This window comes from Crotalus tigris, unplaced genomic scaffold, assembly GCF_016545835.1.
Source record: "Crotalus tigris isolate CLP2741 ecotype Arizona unplaced genomic scaffold, ASM1654583v1 scf7180000024347.1601321, whole genome shotgun sequence".
NCBI classification, from domain to species: domain Eukaryota; kingdom Metazoa; phylum Chordata; class Lepidosauria; order Squamata; family Viperidae; genus Crotalus; species Crotalus tigris.
This window is the reverse complement of record NW_024100516.1, coordinates 1,289,412-1,311,020: the sequence shown is the minus strand read 5'-3', so window position 1 is coordinate 1,311,020 and position 21,609 is coordinate 1,289,412. Positions and strand designations below refer to the sequence as shown.

At 48.5% G+C, this 21,609-nt stretch overlaps 1 protein-coding gene across 4 annotated transcripts in view; it reads right to left on the bottom strand.

Annotated features, from left to right (window-relative positions):
• Window positions 1–507: 507 nt before the first annotated feature.
• Window positions 508–21,609, bottom strand: part of GMEB2 (glucocorticoid modulatory element binding protein 2) — a 34,782-nt gene continuing 13,680 nt past the window's right edge. For 3 of the 4 annotated variants that reach the window (XM_039326961.1, XM_039326962.1, XM_039326963.1), the window contains 7 exons: window positions 20,049–20,176; window positions 16,855–16,958; window positions 14,688–14,845; window positions 11,629–11,697; window positions 5,906–6,043; window positions 4,410–4,532; window positions 508–2,360 (listed from right to left, as the gene is read on the bottom strand). In XM_039326961.1, coding sequence (XP_039182895.1) covers window positions 1,714–2,360; window positions 4,410–4,532; window positions 5,906–6,043; window positions 11,629–11,697; window positions 14,688–14,845; window positions 16,855–16,958; window positions 20,049–20,176 — 1,367 coding nt within the window. In that variant the 3' untranslated portion in view covers window positions 508–1,713. The remainder of the gene's footprint in view (window positions 2,361–4,409; window positions 4,533–5,905; window positions 6,044–11,628; window positions 11,698–14,687; window positions 14,846–16,854; window positions 16,959–20,048; window positions 20,177–21,609) is intronic. The other variant, XM_039326965.1, reaches the window with a different exon arrangement.

Sequence of the window (21,609 nt, the reverse complement as noted above, 5' to 3'; positions counted from 1 at the left end):
ACTCGTGGACTTCAACTCCCAGAATTCCTCAGCCAGCCACGCTGAGGGGAAAGGGAGAGGTTTCCAAGCTGAGCCATTCTAGCTCAGGAATTCTGGGAGTTGAAGTCCATGAGTCATAAAAGAGCCAAGGTTGCCTACCCCGGCCCAAATGTCTGAATTTTGATCACGTGACTGTGAGGAAAAAATATTTAAATATTTAAACCAGGGGTCTTCAACCTTGGCTCTTTTATGACTCGTGGACTTCAACTCCCAGAATTCCTGAGCCAGCATAGGGGAACTATGGCCCCCTCATGACTGGTGGACTTCAACTCCCAGAATTTCTGAGCCAGCATGGCTCAGCTTGGAAACCTCTCCCTTTCTCCTCAGCGTGGCTGGCTCAGGAATTCAGTCCACGAGTCATTGGCCTAAGGATTCTCGTAGGACTTCAACTCCCAGAATTCCTGGAGCTCAGCTGGGAGCCAAACTACTCCCCCCTCATGACTCGTGGACTTCAACTCCCAGAATTCCTGAGCCAGGATGGCTCAGCTTGGAAACCTCTCCCTTTCTCCTCAGCGTGGCTGGCTCAGGAATTCTGGGATTTGAAGTCCACGAGTCATAAAAGAGCCAAGGTGGCCTACCCCTGTCCTAGGATGCCACTGAAGGACCCAATGTTGGATTTAGACTAGGGGTAGGCAACCTTGGCGCTTTTATGACTCGTGGACTTCCACTCCCAGAATTCCTGAGCCAGCATGGCTCAGCTTGGAAACCTCTCCCTTTTCCCTCAGCGTGGCTGGCTCAGGAATTCTGGGAGTTGAAGTCCACGAGTCATAAAAGAGCCAAGGTGGCCTACCCCTGCACTTGGGGGTGGGGAGGATAAGGCTGGGTAGCCATGGAGGACAGACCCGCTTGGGGGGGAGGGGAAAATCCCCCCAACACTTTCAGCAGTTTGGCCAGGGCTTCCTCTTGAATGCTCTGGGGCTGAGATGCAAGCTGGGGGGGGGGGAAGGGGGAGCCTCAGCAAATAGAAGCTCTTTCAAGTCCTTCACCAAAGTCTCCCCCCCACCCCATCTCCCTTTCAAGCCTCCTGCGTCCTCACGGGACTTTCCCAATTTTTCAAGCCGCTATTCCCTGTCCCCTGCGCCTTTTGGCAAACCGCAACAGGGCTCCTTCTACATTTCTCCCAGGGGCAAATGCCAGATTTTTTTATCCACCTCCATTCTGGCAGAGAAACAGTCCATCAGCCCCCTAACCAAACATTCAGGCAATTGCCTGGTACTGGGACCCCCCCCCCCCAAACACACCCTTCTTGCCAGCCCTGAAATATTTTTAAAATATTCCTGTCTGGCTACCTAATCCTTTGGCCTGCCTGGTTTGGTGAACTGTTTCATGCTTTGAAACCTGTCTCAGCTGCCTCGGTTTCCCAGAGCTGGCTAGAGATGGGGGGGGGGGAGCGCTTACAAGCTGGGGGTGCAAAGATTAGCGCCTGTAATGGATCCCAGGAACAGGGGTGTTTTTCCTGCCGCTTCAGTGCCTTTCTCCCTTCGTTTTGGGGTCTCTTTTCATCTTTCTTCTCTTTATGATTTCAACCTCCCTATTCCTCCATCAGCTGATCCGTTTTCCCTTCCTTTTTTCCCCAGCACTCTCTTCTTCGTTTTCGCCGTCTTCTCCTCCAAGGGACGGGTCCGTAAGCCCGGAGCACTTCCCCCCCCAAAAAATGGACCCAACGTCTGCGTTTCATTTCTGCTGAGGCTCGTCCGCTACGGTGGTCACCTCAATGGTGGTGTGTTCCTCCGTGGCCGAAGCGCCTTCCATTATGCTGGATGGCACAGCCACAATGGTGCTGCCCCCGGGAGACACCTGCGTCACGTTCTGGATGGCCGTGCCCAGCCCTGGAAGGGTGAGCAGCTGGAAAGGGCTCACCACTTTGACCACCGTGCTGCTGTCCTGGATGGCCGCGGTGCTCAAGACGGTGAGGTTGGAGGCTTCCGGATGGATTTCCACCGCGTTGGAGAAGGCGGAACCCGCCGACGCCAAGATGGTGTATCCGCCCAGCAGCGAGGAGATGGGCGAGCCGGCTGACGTCACCTGGGCGGTGGCCTTGGCCAGAGCAGACGCCGGCAGGGCGGAGACTACTTTGCCGATGGGCAAACCGGCCAGCTGGGTGACCGGCACGCCTGGAGCCACGGCAATCTGGGCCGACTGAGTCAGGAGTTGGGAGGTGATGGCCGGTGGTCCTGATGTGGCCCGGGTTAGCCGGGGGCGTTTGAGAGGGGAGGGGATGGAGACGGGCGTCAAGGTCATCAGCACGTTGTTGAGATGCTGGGATTTGTACTTCAGCTCCTTGGCTCTCTTGCGGTGCTCGTCACACTGCTGCTCCAGAGCTGGGGATGGAAAGATGAAGGGGCGGGAGAGGAGACAGATGAAGGCCACGGGGAGCAGGCGGGACGTTGGCAAAAGTCAAAGGGCAAGGCTAGAGCAGACCGTGGCTTCCCCTCTTACACTGCACCGTGTCTAAGACAGGGGTCCCCAACCCCGGGGCTGCAGCCCACTCGGAACCGGGCCCCGCAAGCAGCGGGAAAGAAGACCTGCGCACGTAGCTCCACTCACGCAAGTGTTCGTGCGTGCAGCCCCAATCAGGCACTTTGAGAGGAAACAACTAAATGTCATTTTTAATGTGTGCCGTTGTGCCCACAAGAAAAAATGACAATAAAGGTCTGTCTGTCTGTCTGTCTGTCTATCTATCTATCTATCTATCTATCTATCTATCTATCTATCTATCTATCTATCTATCTATCTATCTATTTATCCATCTATCTATCTATCTATCTACCTACCCACCTACCTATCTATCGGTGGGATTCGCACCACTTCGGCAGAACCTCTAACTAATTTTTTGTTGCCCAGGCCCAGAATGGACTTCTGGAAGCAGCATCCACACAGAGAACTGGTTGTTCCCATATTTGAATCCCACCACTGATTCTATCTATCTATCTATCTATCTATCTATCTATCTATCTATCTATCTATCTATCTATCTATCTATCTATCTATCTATCTATCAACCTACCCACCCACCCAATCACAAATTCTATCTATCTATCTATCTATCTATCTATCTATCTATCTATCTATCTATCTATCTATCTATCTATCTATCTATCTATCTATCTATCTATCTATCTATCTATCTATCTATCTATCAACCTACCCACCCACCCAATCACAAATTCTATCTATCTATCTATCTATCTATCTATCTATCTATCTATCTATCTATCTATCTATCTATCTATCTATCTATCTATCTATCTATCTATCTATCTATCTATCTATCTATATTATCTATCTATATCTATCATATCCATCTATCCATCTATCTATCTATCTATCTATCTATCTATCTATCTATCTATCTATCTATCTATCTATATCGATCCATCTATCTTATCTATGCATCCTATCTATCTATCTATCTATCTATCTATCTATCTATCTATCTATCTATCTATCTATCTATCTATCTATCTATCTATCTATCTATCTATCTATCAACCTACCCACCCACCCAATCACATATTCTATCTATCTATCTATCTATCTATCTATCTGTCTGTCTGTCTGTCTGTCTGTCTGTCTGTCTGTCTGTCTGTCTGTCTGTCTGTCTGTCTGTCTGTCTAAGGCGGGACTAGAACTCATTGTCTCCTGGTGATTGGCCCAAAGTCACCCAGTTGGTTTTCATGTCTAAGGCGGGACTAGAATTCACCGTCTCCTGGTGATTGGCCCAAAGTCACCCAGCCAGCTTTCATGCCTAAAGCGGGACTAGAACCCACTATTCTTCGGGCATCCAAGATTGCTTGCGGGGCCACAATTGTGCCCCATACACATTCCCCCAATGCTTTTTGCTCAAGGCTAACCATTCCCCATTCCTTTATTTATTCCCTTTAAAACTCCCATTTCCAGTTCCCTGATTATTATTATTCCTTTCTCAAACCCACATCCAAGGGTGGGGCTTTCATACAGGCAGTTCTCAACTTACAAGCATTCATTCAGTGACTCTTCAAAGTTACAAAAGCACTGAAAAAAATGTGAATTGTGACCATTTTTCACACTTAAAAGACTTTTGCAGGATCCCCTCGGTCACATCATCAAAATTTGGATGCTTGGCCACTGGCTTTATGACGGTCACAATCCTCCTTTTGCGATGTTCGACAAGCAAAGTCAACGGGGAAGCCTTCACCACCATATGACTAACTTAACAATTGTAGTGATCCACTTAACAACGGTAGCAAGAAAGCTCGTAAAATGGGGCAAGACTCACTTAACAATTGTCTTGCTTAGTAATGGGCTCAATTGAGGTCGTAAGCCCGAGGACTACCTGCCCCATACCAGGTGACAGAACTCAAGGAAGAAATAGGAAGAGGAGGTGGTACCTGCCAAGTCTCGCGTGTATTGCTTTCTGGAACGGTCCATTTGGCACTTGTGACTGGCCAAAACTTTCTTCACCAGGTCCAGCATGCCAAAGTTTTGGACGATGTTGTTCAGCAGGATGGCATCTGATGGAAGTGAAGGATGGCAAAGCAAAACATGGGCAACGGAAAGCTTTTTATGCATCCCCATCCCCAAATCAACCCATCTCCCTTATTGATAGTGGCGGGTGGGAAGGACAATGTAGGAATTTCCTCAAAATTCCTCTTTCTTAGCTAAAATGAAGCAAATGTACACGCTGCCTTTGCTCTGAGATTTTAAGCTTTCTTGAAACAGAAAAGCGAGATGATGGTTTTACTTTTCATACTCTATAAAGCATCATATATTCTCCAAAGCGCCTGAAGGCAGGACAAGAAGCAACGGATGGAAACTAATCAAAGAGAGAAACAACCTAGAACTAAGGAGAAACTTCCTGACAGTGACAACAATTAACCAGTGGAACTACCTGCCTCCAGAAGCTGTGAATGCTCCAACACTGGAAGTTTTTAAGAAGAGACTGGACAGCCATTTGTCTGAAATGGTATAGGCCAGGGGTAGGCAATCTTGGCTCTTTTATGACTCGTGGACTTCAACTCCCAGAATTCCTGAGCCAGCCATGGCGCAGCATGGAAACCTCTCCCTTTCCCCTCAACATGGCTGGCTCAGGAATTCTGGGAGTTGGAGTCCACACATCTTAAAGATGCTGAGGTGGAGAAACAATGGAATAGGCCAGGGGTAGGCAACCTTGGCTCTTTTATGACTCGTGGACTTCAACTCCCAGGATTCCTGAGCCAGCCTGGCTCAGCTTGGAAACCTCTCTCTTTCCCCTCAGCGTAGCTGGCTCAGGAATTCTGGGAGTTGAAGTCCACGAGTCAGCCAAGGTTGCCTACCCCTGGTATAGGGTTTCCTGCCTGAGCAGGGGGTTGGACTAGAAGACCTCCAAGGTCCCTTCCAACTCTGTTGTTGTTATTAATAAAAGATAGTGTATGTAGAAAATTATAGTAATGCAATTATTGTGTTTAGTCATTTTTGTACAGGCAGTCCTCGACTTACAACAGTTTCTTTAGTGACCGTTCGAAGTTACAACGGCACTGAAAAAGGTGACTTACGACCAGTGCTTTTTTTCTAAAAAAAAAAAAAAAAAAAAAAAAAAAAAAAAAAAAAAAAAAAAAAAGTGCCGGAACTCACACGTCATACAACCCGCCTTGCCTACCCTACAAGGTTCCATCCAAAAAAGGTGCCGGAACTCCGTTCTGGGCGTTCTATGAGAAAAAAAGGCCTACTTATGACCGTTTTCCACATTTACAACCACTGCAGTCATAAGGCCCTTTTTCAGCGTGGCTGTAACCTCAACCTGTTGTTAAACGAATGGCCGTAAGCCGAGGACAGCCCGCAAATACATTCTAGGAAGCTGCCAAACCCTCTCTCTACCAGGGGAAGCACTGCGGTGTCTGCTCCTCACCGTTCAGCTGCAAAGGCAGCTCCTGGATCCTCTGCTGCAGACCCCTCACCGCTTCCGTGAACTCCATCCTGAACTCCTGCACCACTTCTTCAAGCAACCCGGCGTCTTTCAGCCCTTGCCAAAATGTAAAGACGTCCTCTGAAGAAAAAGGAGAGACAGCTTTTGACAACCCAACTGGATTTTGATTTGTTTTCGTTTTTCCCCTTGAAGGCGTTTCGCTTCCTGTCCAAGAAGCTTCTTCGGTTCCGACCGAATGCCGGAGGATGGATGGGTTTGTAGTCCTAGTCCCAAAACTAAAAGGCCGCTGGTCATTTGCCTTCTTTTAGAGCAGTGGTTCTCAACCTGTGGGTCAGGACCCCATTTGGGGTCGAACGACCATTTCACGGGGGTCGCCAAATGCAGTCCGCCATTTCCCCCCCCCTTTTCCTTAGCTGTGCTACTCCCTTTTATTCTATTGGCTTTTGAAAGCCAATAGAATAGACTCTCTTGAATAGAGTCTAATTCTATTGGCTTTCAAAAGCCAACAGGAATTGTCCAGGCTGTCTCTGCCCTGCTGAGCCCGCCAAAAGTCCCATTCTGCAAACGGTGCTGCACCCGTTGAGTAGTCCTTGACTTACGACCGGTTGAGTAGTCCTTGACTTACGACCGGTTGGGGGTCACGGCATTAAAAAGGTTGAGAACCACTGGTTTAGAGCAGGGGTGTCAAACTCAAATTTTATTGAAGGCCGCATCAGCATTGCTGTTACGCTCGGGGGGGGGCAGGTGGGTGTGGCCAGGGTGGGTGAGGCCTATTGGGTGGGCGTGGATGGAGTGGGTGTGGCCTACTGGGTGGGTGTGGCCAGCTCTACACCGTTCGCGTCAAGGATGCCCGTGGGGGCCTGGGCAGGAGTGGGACAGATCTGAGGGTCTCTGGCAGAAGGGGGTGGGACCGGGGAAAGCGCCAAGGCATGGTCCATTCCTCACAAAGGGTGACCCCTCCCCAGCATGCATTTAGGGGGCGGGGCCGACGCGGCAGGGGCTGGTTCCTCGCTGTTTCCAGACGGCCTCGTGGAGCTAAGACCGAATGCGTTTCAGCATAGATGGCCACCACAAAATTGTACATTGGCTCCCGGCTGGCCTGGGCCAAAGCAGCGGGGGGGCCGTTCCCTCACTGTTTCCAGGATGGCTTCGCGGGCCGCATGAAACTGGGCCGCATCCGGGCCCCGGGCCTTGTGTTTGACATGTCTGTTTTAGAGAGTCGTTGAGGCCACCTGGAGGTTGACCTGTGTCCTCGGGGTCACCTGAGTGTGGTGCAAATGGGTGTGGAGCCTTCTTGGGGGCAGGATGTTTTTCTGCCCTGGGTCCCTTCCCGGTTGAAGACGGGGATGAGTCCGTGTTGCGCCGTTAGCGCTCTGAAGGCCGGCGGTTCGTTCTCTGTTTTGAAGACCGCCAAGTCCACCTTCTGGACCAGTGTTTCTCAACCTTGACAATTTTAAGGCATGTGGACTTCAACTCCCAGAATTCCACAGCCAGCAATGCTGGCTGTGGAATTCTGGGAGTTGAAGTCCACATGCCTTAAAATTGTCAAGGTTGAGAAACACTGTTCTGGACGGAGAGGACCGCTGGTCTGAAAGAGGGGCCGAAGAGGCCATCAGGGTTAAAATTGAACAGCCCTCTCTCAACGGAGGGGGAGGGACATGACCCCACCTATTTCCTGTTTACGACGGGGTCCTTTTGGCGGTTCCAGAAAGGTTCCACACCGGTCTGCACTCTGATTCGGGTGACCCCGAGGGCACAGATAAGCCTCCGAGTGGCCTCAACGACTCTCAGAAAGAGGACAAACGACCAGATGACTGCCAGGAACATAAATCCTTCCGTTTCCCCACCATTCAGTCCGAAATGAAGAAGCTTCTCGGATGAAGAGCGAAACGCCTTCCAGCACAAAACCAGGACGGTCCAGTTGCCTCTTGAAAAAGCACCTTTTCGGGACAACCGGAACCACCTGGGTGACTGACAATCTCCACAGATGCCTTGATAGGTAGCTGAGGGAACCCAACAAGCTGCCTCCTCATGTGCCCCGCAATCATGTTCCACAAATGGTACATTGTGAGGTCCTGACAGTCATTAAGTGGATCGCTGTGTGACTATCTATTTTTACAATCTTATTGGTCGTAAAGCGAAACTGCGGTTTGCTACGAGACTTTTTTGGCCCCAAAACTACAAGGCCGCAGTCGTGTGAGGGTGGGACACGGCCAGTGGCCATAAATGTGGGTTGCTGGCCGAGTGCCCCACGTGTGCAGAGTTCCGTGGACCCTTATCTAACCCCAAGCAGATGCTAATCGTGAGTTGAGCATAGTCTTTTTAGCAACAAATCAGTTTAATTGGACCCGATGTTCCACTCCTGACACTGATCTTCTCAACTCGTGGTTAGCACCTGCCTGGAGTTAGACAAGGATTACTGGAATTTGAGGGGGGCTGGATTCAGGTGTGCTTAGGCCTATGTGAGGATGCTACGCTGATCCCTCTTTTATCTCCACCCCCAGTTTCTGCCATGCCTTCTCCTAAAGCAGGGCTTTTCAATCGTTTCACCCATTGCACCACTTTTAGGATATGGCAACATCCGAGGACCACCAGTCACCTAGCAAGGGGTCAAAAACTTGATGACCCCCCCAAAAGGAAAAAAGTGATAAAGTACAGATAGTCCTCGACTTACAACAGTTCGCTTAGTGATGCTTTGAAGTTACAATGGCACTGAAAAAAGTGCCCCCCAAGCCACAGCCGAGCAAGACGCCTGCCTGCCCGCCCGGCAGCGCTCTTCCTTCTGTCCGAGGTTTTCATTGTTGTGAGCATTTCTGTTGAGGATTGGCAGCGGGGGGGGGGGATGGGGGTGGTGTTTGGTTTTTATTCCCCCCGTCTGCTGGGTGGTTACAGCAGGTTTTGGTCACTTCACATGACCCTGGGACACTGTGACAGTCATAAATATGAATCAGTTGCCAAGCATCTGAATGTAAATCACAAGACCCTGGAGATGCTGCAACATTCCAGCTGATTGGTGCTTCTTCTGGGCTCAGCAGAAGCACCAGGATCAGTGCTGCTTTCCAGCTGATTGGCGCTTCTTCTGGGCTTAGCAGAAGTGCCAGGATCAGCTCCGAGCTCCAGCTGGAGCCTGGCGCTGATACTGGCGCTTCCATTGAGCCCTGACAGCCCTGCAGCTCCAGCCATCTCTCGCTCAGGCTTGTGCGGTGCTGCCACCGGTTCAGCTCATTCCCCTCCCCTACTACCACTTTTCTAGGATGGTCACGTATCACCTGCCAGGTGCCAATGTACCACAGGTGGTACCCGTACCACTGGTTGAAAAGCCCTGACCTAGCGTTCCCCAACCATTCATGATTGACGGCCTAGAGTGTGGGGAGGGTGGTAAAGAAGGATGCTTTGTGTGTGTGTATGTGGGTGTGAATGCATGCACACACACGAACTCCCGTTGCTCGCACGAGTGGGGCTGTGAGCAATCGTGCGAATGGGACCAAAATAGCCCACAACGCTTGTGGCGACATTCACACAAGGCTGCAAATGCCTGTGACGCTTGTGGCAACGTTCACGAATGTGTGGCTGCGTGCCTGCATGTACACACACGTGCAATGGTCAGCCAGTCATGTGGCCTGGTGGCCGATAGGCCACCGCCCGGTACTAGAGGGCTGCGGCCCACAGGTTGGGGACCCCGGTCCTAAAGTACAGATAGTCCTCAACTTACAACCATTGGTTTCATGACCGTTTGAACTCACAACAGCACTGAAAAAAAAGTGATTTACGACCATTTTTCACACTTGCCATCCTCCACGGTCACGTGATCAAAATTTGGATGTTTGGCAACCGGTGTGCAATTTGTGTGTTCCGGGATCACACACTTTGCAACCTTCTGACAGACAAAGTTCATGGGGCAGACATTAACATTAACCCATTAACGACAGTGTCACTAACTTAACTGCTTGCAGTGATTCATTTTACAACCGCGGCAGGAAAGGCGCTGACTTGGGGTAAAATTCACTTCAGGACTGTCTCGCTTAGCAACAGAGGTTTTGGGCTCAGTTGTGGTCGTTATGTCAAGGACTACCTGTATCTAATCTTTTTGCAAATTAAAAATGTTTTTATATTCCAATTGTTTAGCCACGTTCCAGTATCTCAGGGGCTGCCCCAAAGAAGAGGGAGTCAAGCTCTTCTCCAAAGCGCCTGAAGGCAGGACAAGAAGCAACGGGTGGAAACTCATCAAGGAGAGAAGCAACCTAGAACTAAGGAGAAACTTCCTGAAAGTTAAAACAATTAATCAATGGAACAGCCTGCCTCTAGAAGCAGTAAATGCTCCAACACCGGAAGTTTTTAAGAAGAGACTGGACAGCCATTTGTCCGAAATGGTATAGGGTTTCCTGCCTGAGCAGGGGTTTGGACTAGATGACCTCCCAGGTCCCTTCCAACTGTATTATTATTATTATTATTATTATTATTATTATTATTATTATTAGGAACTGCTTCCATCCTGCGACGATACCTGTAATACCATCAAACATCCATATCTGCCTATCCCAGGTCCTGGGTAAGGACTCGATAGGTAGACAAAATGCCAAATCCAGTCTGAACATCTGGCTGACTGTGCGATGATCCATAATAATAATAATAATAATAATAATAATAATAGTAATAATACAAAAATACAAAGACCTACAAATAGAAATAGAAAGACTGTGGCAAAAGCAAGCAAGGGTAGTACCAATAGTGATAGGCTCCTTGAGTGCAATCCCAAAACAACTGGAGCACCACTTGAACACAATTGGCATTGACAAATTCGCCATTAGTCAATTGCAAAAGGCGGCCTTACTAGGAACTGCTTCCATCCTGCGACGATATCTGTAATACCATAAAACATCCACATCTGCCTATCCCAGGTCCTGGGTAAGGACTTGATAGGTAGACAAAATGCCAAATCCAGTCTGAACATCTGGCTGACTGTGCGATGATCCATAATAATAATAATGACATTGACAGACTTTATCTACCAAGGCAAATAGGTGGGCGTGGAATGCTACGAGTACATCAGATGGTTGAAGAAGAAAAAATGACTTTGGAAGAATATCTGAAGAACAATGATGAAGATGCACTGAAATTAGTATATCAGGAAGGCTTACCAACTACTGGAGTGACCAAACTGGCCTACAAGAAGGACCAAATGAAGAACAGAATAGAGGCATGGGAAGACAAAGCACTACATGGCCAATACATTAAAAAAATAGCTGGGAAAGCAGATAATAACAAGATCTGGCGATGGCTAAGAACAGGAAAATTGAAGAAAGAGGTATTATTATTATTATTATGGATCATCGCACAGTCAGCCAGATGTTCAGACTGGATTTGGCATTTTGTCTACCTATCGAGTCCTTACCCAGGACCTGGGATAGTCAAATGTGGATGATGATGATGATGATTATTATTATTATGCCACTGATCTCCCCCCACTCAAAAAGATTTCCCAGCTATCAGCATCTTTTTAGTACACGGAGAGGAGTCTTTTTCCATTCCACTTAAGACGTGCCAAAAACTTGACCTCAAAGGCTCTTCCGCTGATCTGTGGCCCTGCGTACAGAAAGATAACCCAGCTGTTGACACATCTGGCTTTTTTTTCCCCTTCAAAGCCTTTCAGGTTCTGCACGAAATGTCCTGAGGGAAAGTCAAAGAGCAAACCCTATGAGCTTCACCTCCGATAGCAGTGGTCCACTCGCCGGCATCCTCGGTTTCTATGGTGATGGTGGCCGGAGATCCGTTGACTGCAATGAAAACGGAGCAAGAATGATCATTTGATCTCGCGGGATGGCTTCACTCTCTTACTCTGATAAAGACAGTCTCAATTTTCCTATACAGTAGTGGCCAAAATTGTGGAAACCTTTTGGGAAAAGTGTATTTTTGAGGTTGGATGGCTAATAACACCCCTTTTCTTGGAGTAGTACCATAAAATTATATATCAATGGAAAGATCATTTAATCAAGAATGTAATGCAACCAAGTTTGTTCCATGATCTCTACTGTATTCTATAAAAAGTTATAGCCAAATAACCAGAAAAAGGAAGCACAACTTGCTTAGGTTGATCTCAGGTAGCTTTCCTTCATACGATGGTAGCCAATGAGCGTGAGTGTTTAGAGCAGTGGTTCTCAACCTGTGGGTCGGGACCCCATTTGGGGTCGAACGACCATTTCACGGGGGTCGCCAAACAACGCAGTCCGCCATTTTCCCCCCTTTTCCTTAGCTGTGCTCCTCCCTTTTATTCTATTGGCTTTTGAAAGCCAATAGAATAGACTCTCTTGAATAGAGTCTAATTCTATTGGCCTTCAAAAACCAATAGGAATTGTCCAGGCTGTCTCTGCCCTGCTGAGCCCGCCAAAAGCCCCATTCTGCAAATGGTGCTGCAACAGTTGAGTAGTCCTCGACTTACGACCGGTTGAGTAGTCCTCGACTTACGACTGGTTGGGGGTCGCGGCATTAAAAAGGTTGAGAACCACTGCTTTAGAGAGCCAATAAGATGTTATCTTGCTTTGGCCATGAGCCAATCCGATCACAGTAGGATCCTGATATTGAGGTCCTGTATTGAAGCTAAGAGGAGGACATTTATCAGTGTGTTATGTGATTGCTATCAAATGGTTTGGGGTTTTTTGTGTTCTTTCCTTTACTGAGCTTGTAAAACGTAATAAAGTTAAAGTCACGGTGCACAGAGTTGACTGGTCGTCCAGAAAGCGATGTAAAATAGTATTATTAAGTGAACGAGGCTACAGTTGTAAGGAAATTAGAAGAAAAATAGGTGGAAACTTAACCCAAAGGGGGCATTTCTACTATACACTTTTTCCAAAAGATTTCCCACAATTTTGGCCACTACTGTACATTGGTTGCTGTGGCCGGAGAAAAACCAGAAAGCCCTCTATTCTCCATTAAACATTTCTAACACCAGGACTCAAAGGCTCAAAAGATTTTGACGTCACGCTTAATTAAGCCATGCGGATTTTGAAAACAATTTGGAAGAATTGCATCGGACCTCACGTGAAAGTAAGTTCCTTTCTGTGGTGATTCAAAGTAGGTTATTTTTTAAGGCTTTCACATGACCCTGAAAAAGGAGACACCGTGGCCTTAAAAATCAAACTAGCCTTCGCAAGGGAACTTAGAGCAGTGTGACCTCTCTTTATAGGCGAATGGAAAAGAGGGACAAAGGTTGAGCTGCCTTAATAAGTATTAGCAAGAGGCTCTGCACATACAAGGTCCAAAGCATTTTCAGCTGCTGCGCAGGTGTTATTACTTCATGCTAACGTGGAATGTTAAGTTGTGGCTTATTACAAGGTGATTACATCGCATCATCACCCCACACTAGAAAAGATTGACTAGACGCAGGGAAATCTTGATGACTTTGAAACTGGCACCTGTCAGAAACTGCAAATAATTCAGGCAAGGAACCTTAAAAGGAAAATATGAGATATTGCTCTATGACGTATTTAACTTAATCATCATTAGCCAGATTTGGAAGGCGGCACTCATCTGGCAGGGGTGTCAAACTCAATTTCATTGAGGGCCGCATCAGCATTGTGGTTGCCCTTGGGGTGTGTGTGGCCGGGGTGGTGCAGCCTACTGGGTGGGCGTGGATGGAGTGGGTGTGGCCTACTGGGTGGGCGTGGATGGAGTGGGTGTGGCCTACTGGGTGTGCGTGGATGGAGTGGGTGTGGCCTACTGGGTGGGCGTGGATGGAGTGGGTGTGGCCTACTGGGTGGGCATGGCCAGCTCTACATCATTTGCATCAAGGGTGCCTGTGGGGGCCTGGGCAGGAGTGGGACAGATCTGAGGGTCTCTGGCAGAAGGGGTGGGACCGGGGCAAGTGCCAAGACATGGTGCATTTCTTCATTCCTCACAAAGGGTGACACCTCCCCAGCATGCACCCAGGGGACGGGGCCGACATGGCAGGGAAACAGCAGGTTCCTCGCTGTTTCCAGACAGCCTCGTGGAGCTAAGACTGAATGTGTTTCAGCATAGATGGCCACCACAAAATTATACATTGGCTCCCGGCCGGCCTGGGCCAGGGCCAAGGCAGCGGGGGCCGTTCCCTCACTGTTTCCAGGATGGCTTTGCGGGCCGCATGAAACCACTTTGCGGACCGCATCCGGCCCCCGGGCCTTGTGTTTGACATGTCTGTGTTAAGGAGTGAGATAAAAAATAGCCAAAATTAAAGCTTACAGAAAGAGAACCAAGCCTATTGAGGTTTCCTGAGTTAATGTGTCAGGTGTACAATGAATCAAAAGGCCGTTCGCAGGCTCTGAAAAACTAGATGGAGCTCTTGGCACACTCCTGTTTCTCCTATGAATGTTTAAAATGCCCCCAAACGTGGCTGAGGAAGGAAACTGGTAAAGTCAAGAGTATCTGAATGCCCCAGCTGGCACTGAAAAGGGTTCAGATTAGTGTTTCTCAACCTCGAGGGCTTGAAGATGGGTGGACTACAACTCCCAGAGTTCCCCACTTTGGGAATTCTGGGAGTGGAAGTCCTCCCATCTTCCAGTGGCCGAGCTGGGGGTTCTGACAGACCAGGCTGCTGAATGACCAGCAAACTGCAGCAGGCACAAAGATCGGGCAACCATTTCCGACGTTGACAGCTGAAGATCTACAGAGGTTTGAACCACTGTAGCCAGAAAAAGAACTCGGTGGTTTTGTAAAGAAAAGGGTGGGAATGAAAACTGCCCTTCCGGGGTCTTGACGGCGGTCTGTCCTCGGGTTTGGCTTCTCTACATACCGTCGGCGGAGGCCGGAGTGAGAGGGGTGTACTCTGATGACGTCTGGCTGCTGAGGGACACCCTGGCTCCGGTCAGGTCGATTTTAGTGCTGCGACAGGTATTCGAGCAAACTTTGGTGTGCTCATAGAAATCCAGCTTGCCTGAATCCATGATTTTCCTAAAAAAAACGACAGAATATAATATTTGTCATGAATCTGAGGAGGAAAATGGGAACGGGACCTTATGGAGGCCGAGGGAGGGGTGCCTGTGGCTTCGGAGGAATGTGGGGAAGAGCAGAATGAGGCAGGCCAGGGCCCTTCAGCAGTGGGATAGGACAGTGGTTCTCAACCTGTGGGTCGGGACCCCATTTGGGATCGAACAAGCATTTCATGGGGGGTCGCCAAACAACGCAGTCCACCATTTTTTCCCCCTTTTCCTTAGCTGTGCTACTCCCTTTTATTCTATTGGCTTTTGAAAGCCAATAGAATAGACTCTCTTGAATAGAGTCTAATTCTATTGGCTTTCAAAAGCCAATAGGAATTGTCCAGGGTGTCTCTGCCCTGCTGAGCCCACCAAAAGTCCCATTCTGCAAACGGTGCTGCACCAGTTGAGTAGTCCTCGACTTACGACCGGTTGAGTAGTCCTCGACTTACGACTGGTTGGAGGGTCGCGGCATTAAAAAGGTTGAGAACCACTGGGATAGGAGGAACAGGAGAGGCAGAGTTCAGGCGAGGAGCAAGGGCCACCCCCACCTGATCCTGGAGCACGGAGAGTGGAGAAAAAGAGGGAACAACGCAGGCAGACTCAGCTACTCGGGAGGACAGCGTCCCGCCCCTCTCCACAAGGCACACCTGGAGACTGAGACTTAAGGAGACGCTGTGGGGAGAGGCATTTGTCAGGAACAAACGCTGATTCCTTGGAGTTTTGTGTGTGTTTGTTGCTGATCTCTTGTTCCGTGTTGTGACTTCTGCTTTGAAACCTGGAAACTCTGACCATTGGACTGACTGACAACGTTGCTTGGATGTTCAAAGATCTCGGACTGTACTGAGAGTGCTCAGGCAAGTGTGTATTCACACAGACTCATTCGGTTTATGATGTATGGGAAACTACTTGCAGGCCATCTGGCCAGAGTACATAACTAGCTTAGGAATTAAGAATTGTGTGTAGAGCAAGTAGCATTTTAAGGGTTAAAATGCTGTCCCCCTTAAGGGTGGCCTTCTGGGAAATGTACCATATATTCCGGCGTATAAGGCGACCCGGCATATAAGACAACCCCAGTCTTCGGCGCCGAGTTGCATGCCTAGAAAGTTGTCTTATACGCCGGAAACTACCGTTATTTCCGGCGTATAAGATGACTCGGCGTATAAGATGACCCCCGACTTCGGCGCCAATTTTAAAGCTTGCGAAAGTCGTCCTAAACGCCGGAAAGTACAGTAGTTTTAGTTGCTACCTAGTTATATCTGTGTTCTAACTGGCCACTGGGAGGGACTTGTGTTTTTATTATGGGATATCCTGTTTACGTACCAGTCTATCATCTCTCCATGAATCCTAGCCACGAGGGTTAGGAGCTTAGTAGGATGAAGACATCTATTATCCTTTTACATATGCGATGGGTCCAGATTACAATCTGCATTCTAGATGAACTTCTGCAGTAACTGTTAAGTTATTGACCTGAAGATGCCTGGAATAAAGTAATTTCGTATGACTTATCCGTGAAGTTGATTCTGCCTGTTTCAAGTGAAATCCAGCAATCTCTTTGCATGAGACAGGAAAATAGATCTCAGACTGTATTTTGGCTTCCCTTTTGGAAACTGCTCAGGCAAGCGTTAGGTTTATGATGTATGTGTCATTCCTTGTTATCTCCGTGGCCTTGAGTAAATTCCTCTCCTAATCAGACTGTATGTGAAACTACTTGCAGCCAGAGGCGGCTGGAGGTGTGTGTATGTGTGTCTTCCTGTGTTTGGAGGCTTGTCAGAAGCGTGGGAGCATTGGGGAAAAATTTGGAGCAATACCAGCCGACTGCATTGCCTCAGTGCTGTGCCCTGGCTCATCACAATTATTTGCAGCTCAGGGTTGAACTGTGGGGCCCTGGATGCTCTCTGAATGTGGCAGTTTTCTCAAGAGACATCTCTTTACCCAATTAGGTAATATCCTCAGGGGTAGAAGGGAGTGGGGTTTGCAGTTTACCTTAGCATGATTCCATTCATTCGGATGGCCCTTTTCCAGTCCTTCAGGGTGGACTTGCCAGCCAAATGCACAAATTCCTTAGGACTTATCAAATGATTGTCGTACTGCGAGAAGGAAAGAGAAAGGATGTTGGGTGAAGAAGGCAAGCGACTAAGGTAATGTCTTGCATAGATGACCTTGGGAGACAGGGGGAAGAGCAGCAGACGAGTCAGCGGTCAGATAAGGGGCAGAGAAGGCCTGGCAACCATCTCAAATAGGCTTTCCTTAGTTTCTTGGGATGTAAAGGTGAGGGGGAAGAGTAGTACTTTCAGACTACTGCAAGATTCTATTCATGTAATCTTACAATAAAGTAGAATTAGTTCATCTGGGTGTGCTTCCTGCCTGGACTATCTCAAAAGGATGTCACATATTGGGAAACCCCATTTCCTCCCTGTGTCTCTTCCGAAGACTCTGCTGCTTCTCATGGATTGCTACAGTCCAAATTCAGGAAGCATTTCTAGAATGCAGGGAAGAGCAACAAAGATGATCAGGGGACTGGAGGCCAAAACACATAAGGAAACGGTTGCTGGAATTGGGTATGTCTAGTTTAACAAAGAGAAGGACGAGGGGGGACATGATAGCAGGGTTCCAGTATCTCAAGGGCTGCCCCAAAGAAGAGGGAGTCAAGCTATTCTCCAAAGCGCCTGAAGGCAGGACAAGAAGCAACGGATGGAAGCTAACCAAGGAGAGAAGCAACCCCGAATTAAGGAGGAATTTCTTGACAGTGAGAACAATTAACCAGTGGAACAACTTGCCTCCAGAAGCGGTGAATGCTCTAACCCTGGAAGTTTTTAAGAAGAGACTGGACAGTGATTTGTCTGAAATGGTGTAGGGTTTCCTGCCTGGTTGGACTAGATGACCTCCAAGGTCCCTTCCAACATCACAAACATCATCATCATCATTATATATGAACCAGTTCCCAAGCATCTGAATTTATTTATTTATTTATTTATTTATTTATTTATTTATGAGACTTATATACCGCTTTAAGTACAAGCACTCTCTAAGCGGTGTACACCAGTAAGCAATGTATATATATATATATATTTACATTGCCCCCAACAATCTGGGTCCTCATTTTACCTACCCCGGAAGGATGGAAGGCTGAGTCAACCTTGAGCCGGTGAGATTTGAACCGCTGACTTGCTGAACACAGTCAGCTAAAGTGGCCTGTAGTACTGCACTCTAACTGCTGCGCCACCTCCATTTCATTATATCTCTTATGGGACACATTACCAAAATCATGCTGGGAGAACAGACTGATCAGAAAGGTTCATGGCTACATCACACAGACACTGTCGACTTCTGAAACGAACCTGGCTGTAGCCATCTTTGTCGTTTTTAAGTTGCCACCAAAAAGGGGAGGGGGAAGGGTTTGCTTTTGCTAGACTAAACACAGCACGGTCCCATGGGAACCAAGGTCATTCTCAGCAGACCCACAAGGCGGAGGGGAGATCTGTCAAGAAGCCCGCCAATTAGTCTCATCGGATAATGGGATCAATAGCAGAAGCAGAAGGGAGGGAGGCAATTGTGACATTTTATCATATGGAATTCCTGGGGGGAATTTTAGAGTTGGCTTTGCTTTTGACCGTGCCGACACGATGTATCCAATAAACAAGTTCTTTGAGGAAATCTCAAGCCTCGGGGTTCTGATTTATTTGGTTCCATCAATTGGAACCTTGACAGACACAGGCAAAGTAGAGACTGAATAAAGAAAATAGAACTGCTTCTGATTGATGCCTACTCTAAACTCCCACCCATGCCTTCCAGATCTGGCACTCAATGTCCGATAGACCAAGATGCCAGATCTGGCTAGACTTTGAACATCAGCCCATGAATAAAAGAATAACAGAGTTGGAAGGGACCTTGGAGATCTTCTAGTCAGGGGTCGGCAACCTTAAACACTCAAAGAGCCACTTGGACCCGTTTCCCAGAGAAAAGAAAACACTGGGAGCCACAAAAGTTGCATGCGTGGGAGGGGGGGGGGCTTGATTGAAGAGTTTAATTAAAAAGAAATAGAGGCTGCTGTGCATGAGTTCTCTCTCTCTCTCTCTCTCTCTCTCTCTCTCTCTCCGATCTTCTGCTCACCTGGCAAGCTGGCTTCATGCTGTCTTCCAAGAAGCTGACACACATTCTTATTGGGCTGGCTCTCTCCTGCTCTTAGTCTGCCAGTCCTCTTTCCCCACTCAGTGTGAGTGTGTATGTGTGTGTGTGTGTGTGAGAGAGAGAGAGAGAGAGAGAGAGAGACAGACAGAGAGAGCTGCTGCTTCCTGCTGAGACACAGCAAAGGGAGGAGCCCCGCTCAATAAGTTTGTCGGAGGACAGCGTGAGGCCACTTTTTTACACACACACACACACACACACACGGAGAGAGAGAGAGAGAGAGAAGGGAAGGGAAGCAGGGAAGGGAAGTGCCTTTCTTTGTCTCTGTCTCTCTCTCTGCAAATGGCAGAGGAGGCTGGGAGCCGCAGGAGAAGGCTCAAAGAGCCACATGCAGCTCCGGAGCCACAGGTTGCTGACCCGTGTTCTAGTCTAACCCCATACTCAAGCAGGAGACTCTACACAATTTCAGACAAGTGACTGTCCAATCTCTTCCTAAAAACCTCCAGCATTGGAGCACCCACAATGCTTGAAGGTGGAGTGCATGAAGACACACAGCCCTGTTCTGTTTTCTATGCTTTCAAGAACTACCTTAAAAAGGTAGATGTACTGGAGGTCTTTACTGGACCAGGACGAAGCTCCCTCCCCCACTCCATTGGTTCCAGTTTCTAACTTAATTAAATTAAGGATTGCCTTGGGCGCAATCCCAAAACATCTGGAGCACCATTGGCACTGACAAAATCCCCATCAGTCCCTTGTAAAAGGCAGCTTCTGACATCCTGCAATGACATTGCCTTTAACACCATCAAATATCCATATCTGCCTATTCCAGGTCCTTGGGAAGGACTCAAGAGACGGATAAAAATGCCATATCTGCTCTAAACATTTGGCTGACCATGTGACCAGCCATCACCATCATCATATCTGTAACACCATCAAATATCCACATCTGCCTATCCCAGGTCCTTGGGAGGGAATCAAAAGGCAGAACAAAAATGGCAAATCCTGTCTAAACATCTGGCTGGCTGTGTGACGAATCATTGTAACAATCTCACCTGCACACACTTCACGTTGATGCCGGGGCAAACAAACTTCCGCCATATCAGGTTTGCTTTGCTGTCACCACAGGTGATGGGATAAGCCACCTCAGCTTCTATGCATTCCTCTCCTTCCGCCATCTTCACTTCAAGGTGAGGAATCAAAAGGAGGTTTTTTAATTAGAAAAAGAGTACACACACCGTGTCAATCTCTTAAATATGAGCTAGCCGTGTGCAGTGGCAGGCAAAAAAGCTAATAACAATCCGGGGTTGTATAAACAGAGGCGTGAAGTATTGGTAAGGCTTTATAAAGCCTTAATAAGGTCACACCTGGAATACTGCATATGACAGTGGTGGCGAACCTATAGCACGGGTGCCAGAGGCGGCACCCAGACCCCACTCTGTGGGCACGCATGCCATGCCCTGGAGATGGCAACTGTCCCTCTTCAACCAGCCGCCTGCTAACTTGCCGAGGTCCCACGTGGCTGGATGCATCTCGGCATGGCTGGTTTCCCTCCCCCCCGTCCCTGGCCTCGCATGCTCTCCTTTTCCCGGGCATGACCCACTACATCGCCTCCTCAGCTGTCGGCCAGCCTTCCAGCTCAGAGGTGGCTTCTTTGAACTGCTGGCGACAGGCTGGGAGCCCCAGAGTGTACTGGTCAAGGGTCCCGTAAGCTGTGGCTGCTGATGGACACTGTCAGCACCCATATGCTCGCTGGCCTGTGTGTGGGGGCCGATGGTGTCAGGTAGCAGCCGCCCTGGCCCTTGCCTTGCCCCATGGCAATGGCACCCCCGCCCTGCTTCACCTCACCCTGCAGGGCGAGCCTCCTGCCTCACCTGCCAGAGATCCCCTGGATCTCCCCCAACCCTGCCCACCCCCCACAGGCGTCCCTCCCCATGAGCAACATTGAGGTGACCATGCCCACCTTGGCCACACCCACTCAATCTGCCATGACCACCACAGCTACGCCCACCTGGCACCCGGTGATAAATAATAGTAATAGTAGTAAAGTTGGAAGGGACCTTGGAGGTCATCTAGTCCAACCCCCTGCTCAGGCAGGAAACCCTACACCATTTCGGACAAATGGCTGTCCAGTCTCTTCTTAAAAACTTCCAGTGTTGGAGCATTTACTGCTTCTGGAGGCAGGCTGTTCCACTGATTAATTGTTCTCACTGTCAGGAAGTTTCTCCTTAGTTCTAGGTTGCTTCTCTCCTTGATTAGTTTCTGTCTGTTACTTTTTGTCCTGCCTTTGGGCGCTTTGGAGAATAGCTTGACTTCCTCTTCTTTGGGGCAGCCCCTGAGATACTGGAAGACTGCTATCCTGTCCCCCCTCGTCCTTCTCTTCGTTAAGCTAGACATACCCAATTCTAGCAACTGTTCCTTATATGTTTTAGCCTCCAGTCCCCTAATCATCTTTGTTGCTCTTCTCTGTAATCTTTCTAGAGTCTCAACATCTTTTTTACAACGTGGTGACCAAAACTGGATGCAGTATTCCAAGTGTGGCCTTACCAAGGCATTGAAGAGTGATATTAATACTTCACGTGATCTATAAAAATAAGTGGGTTTTGGTTTGCAGTT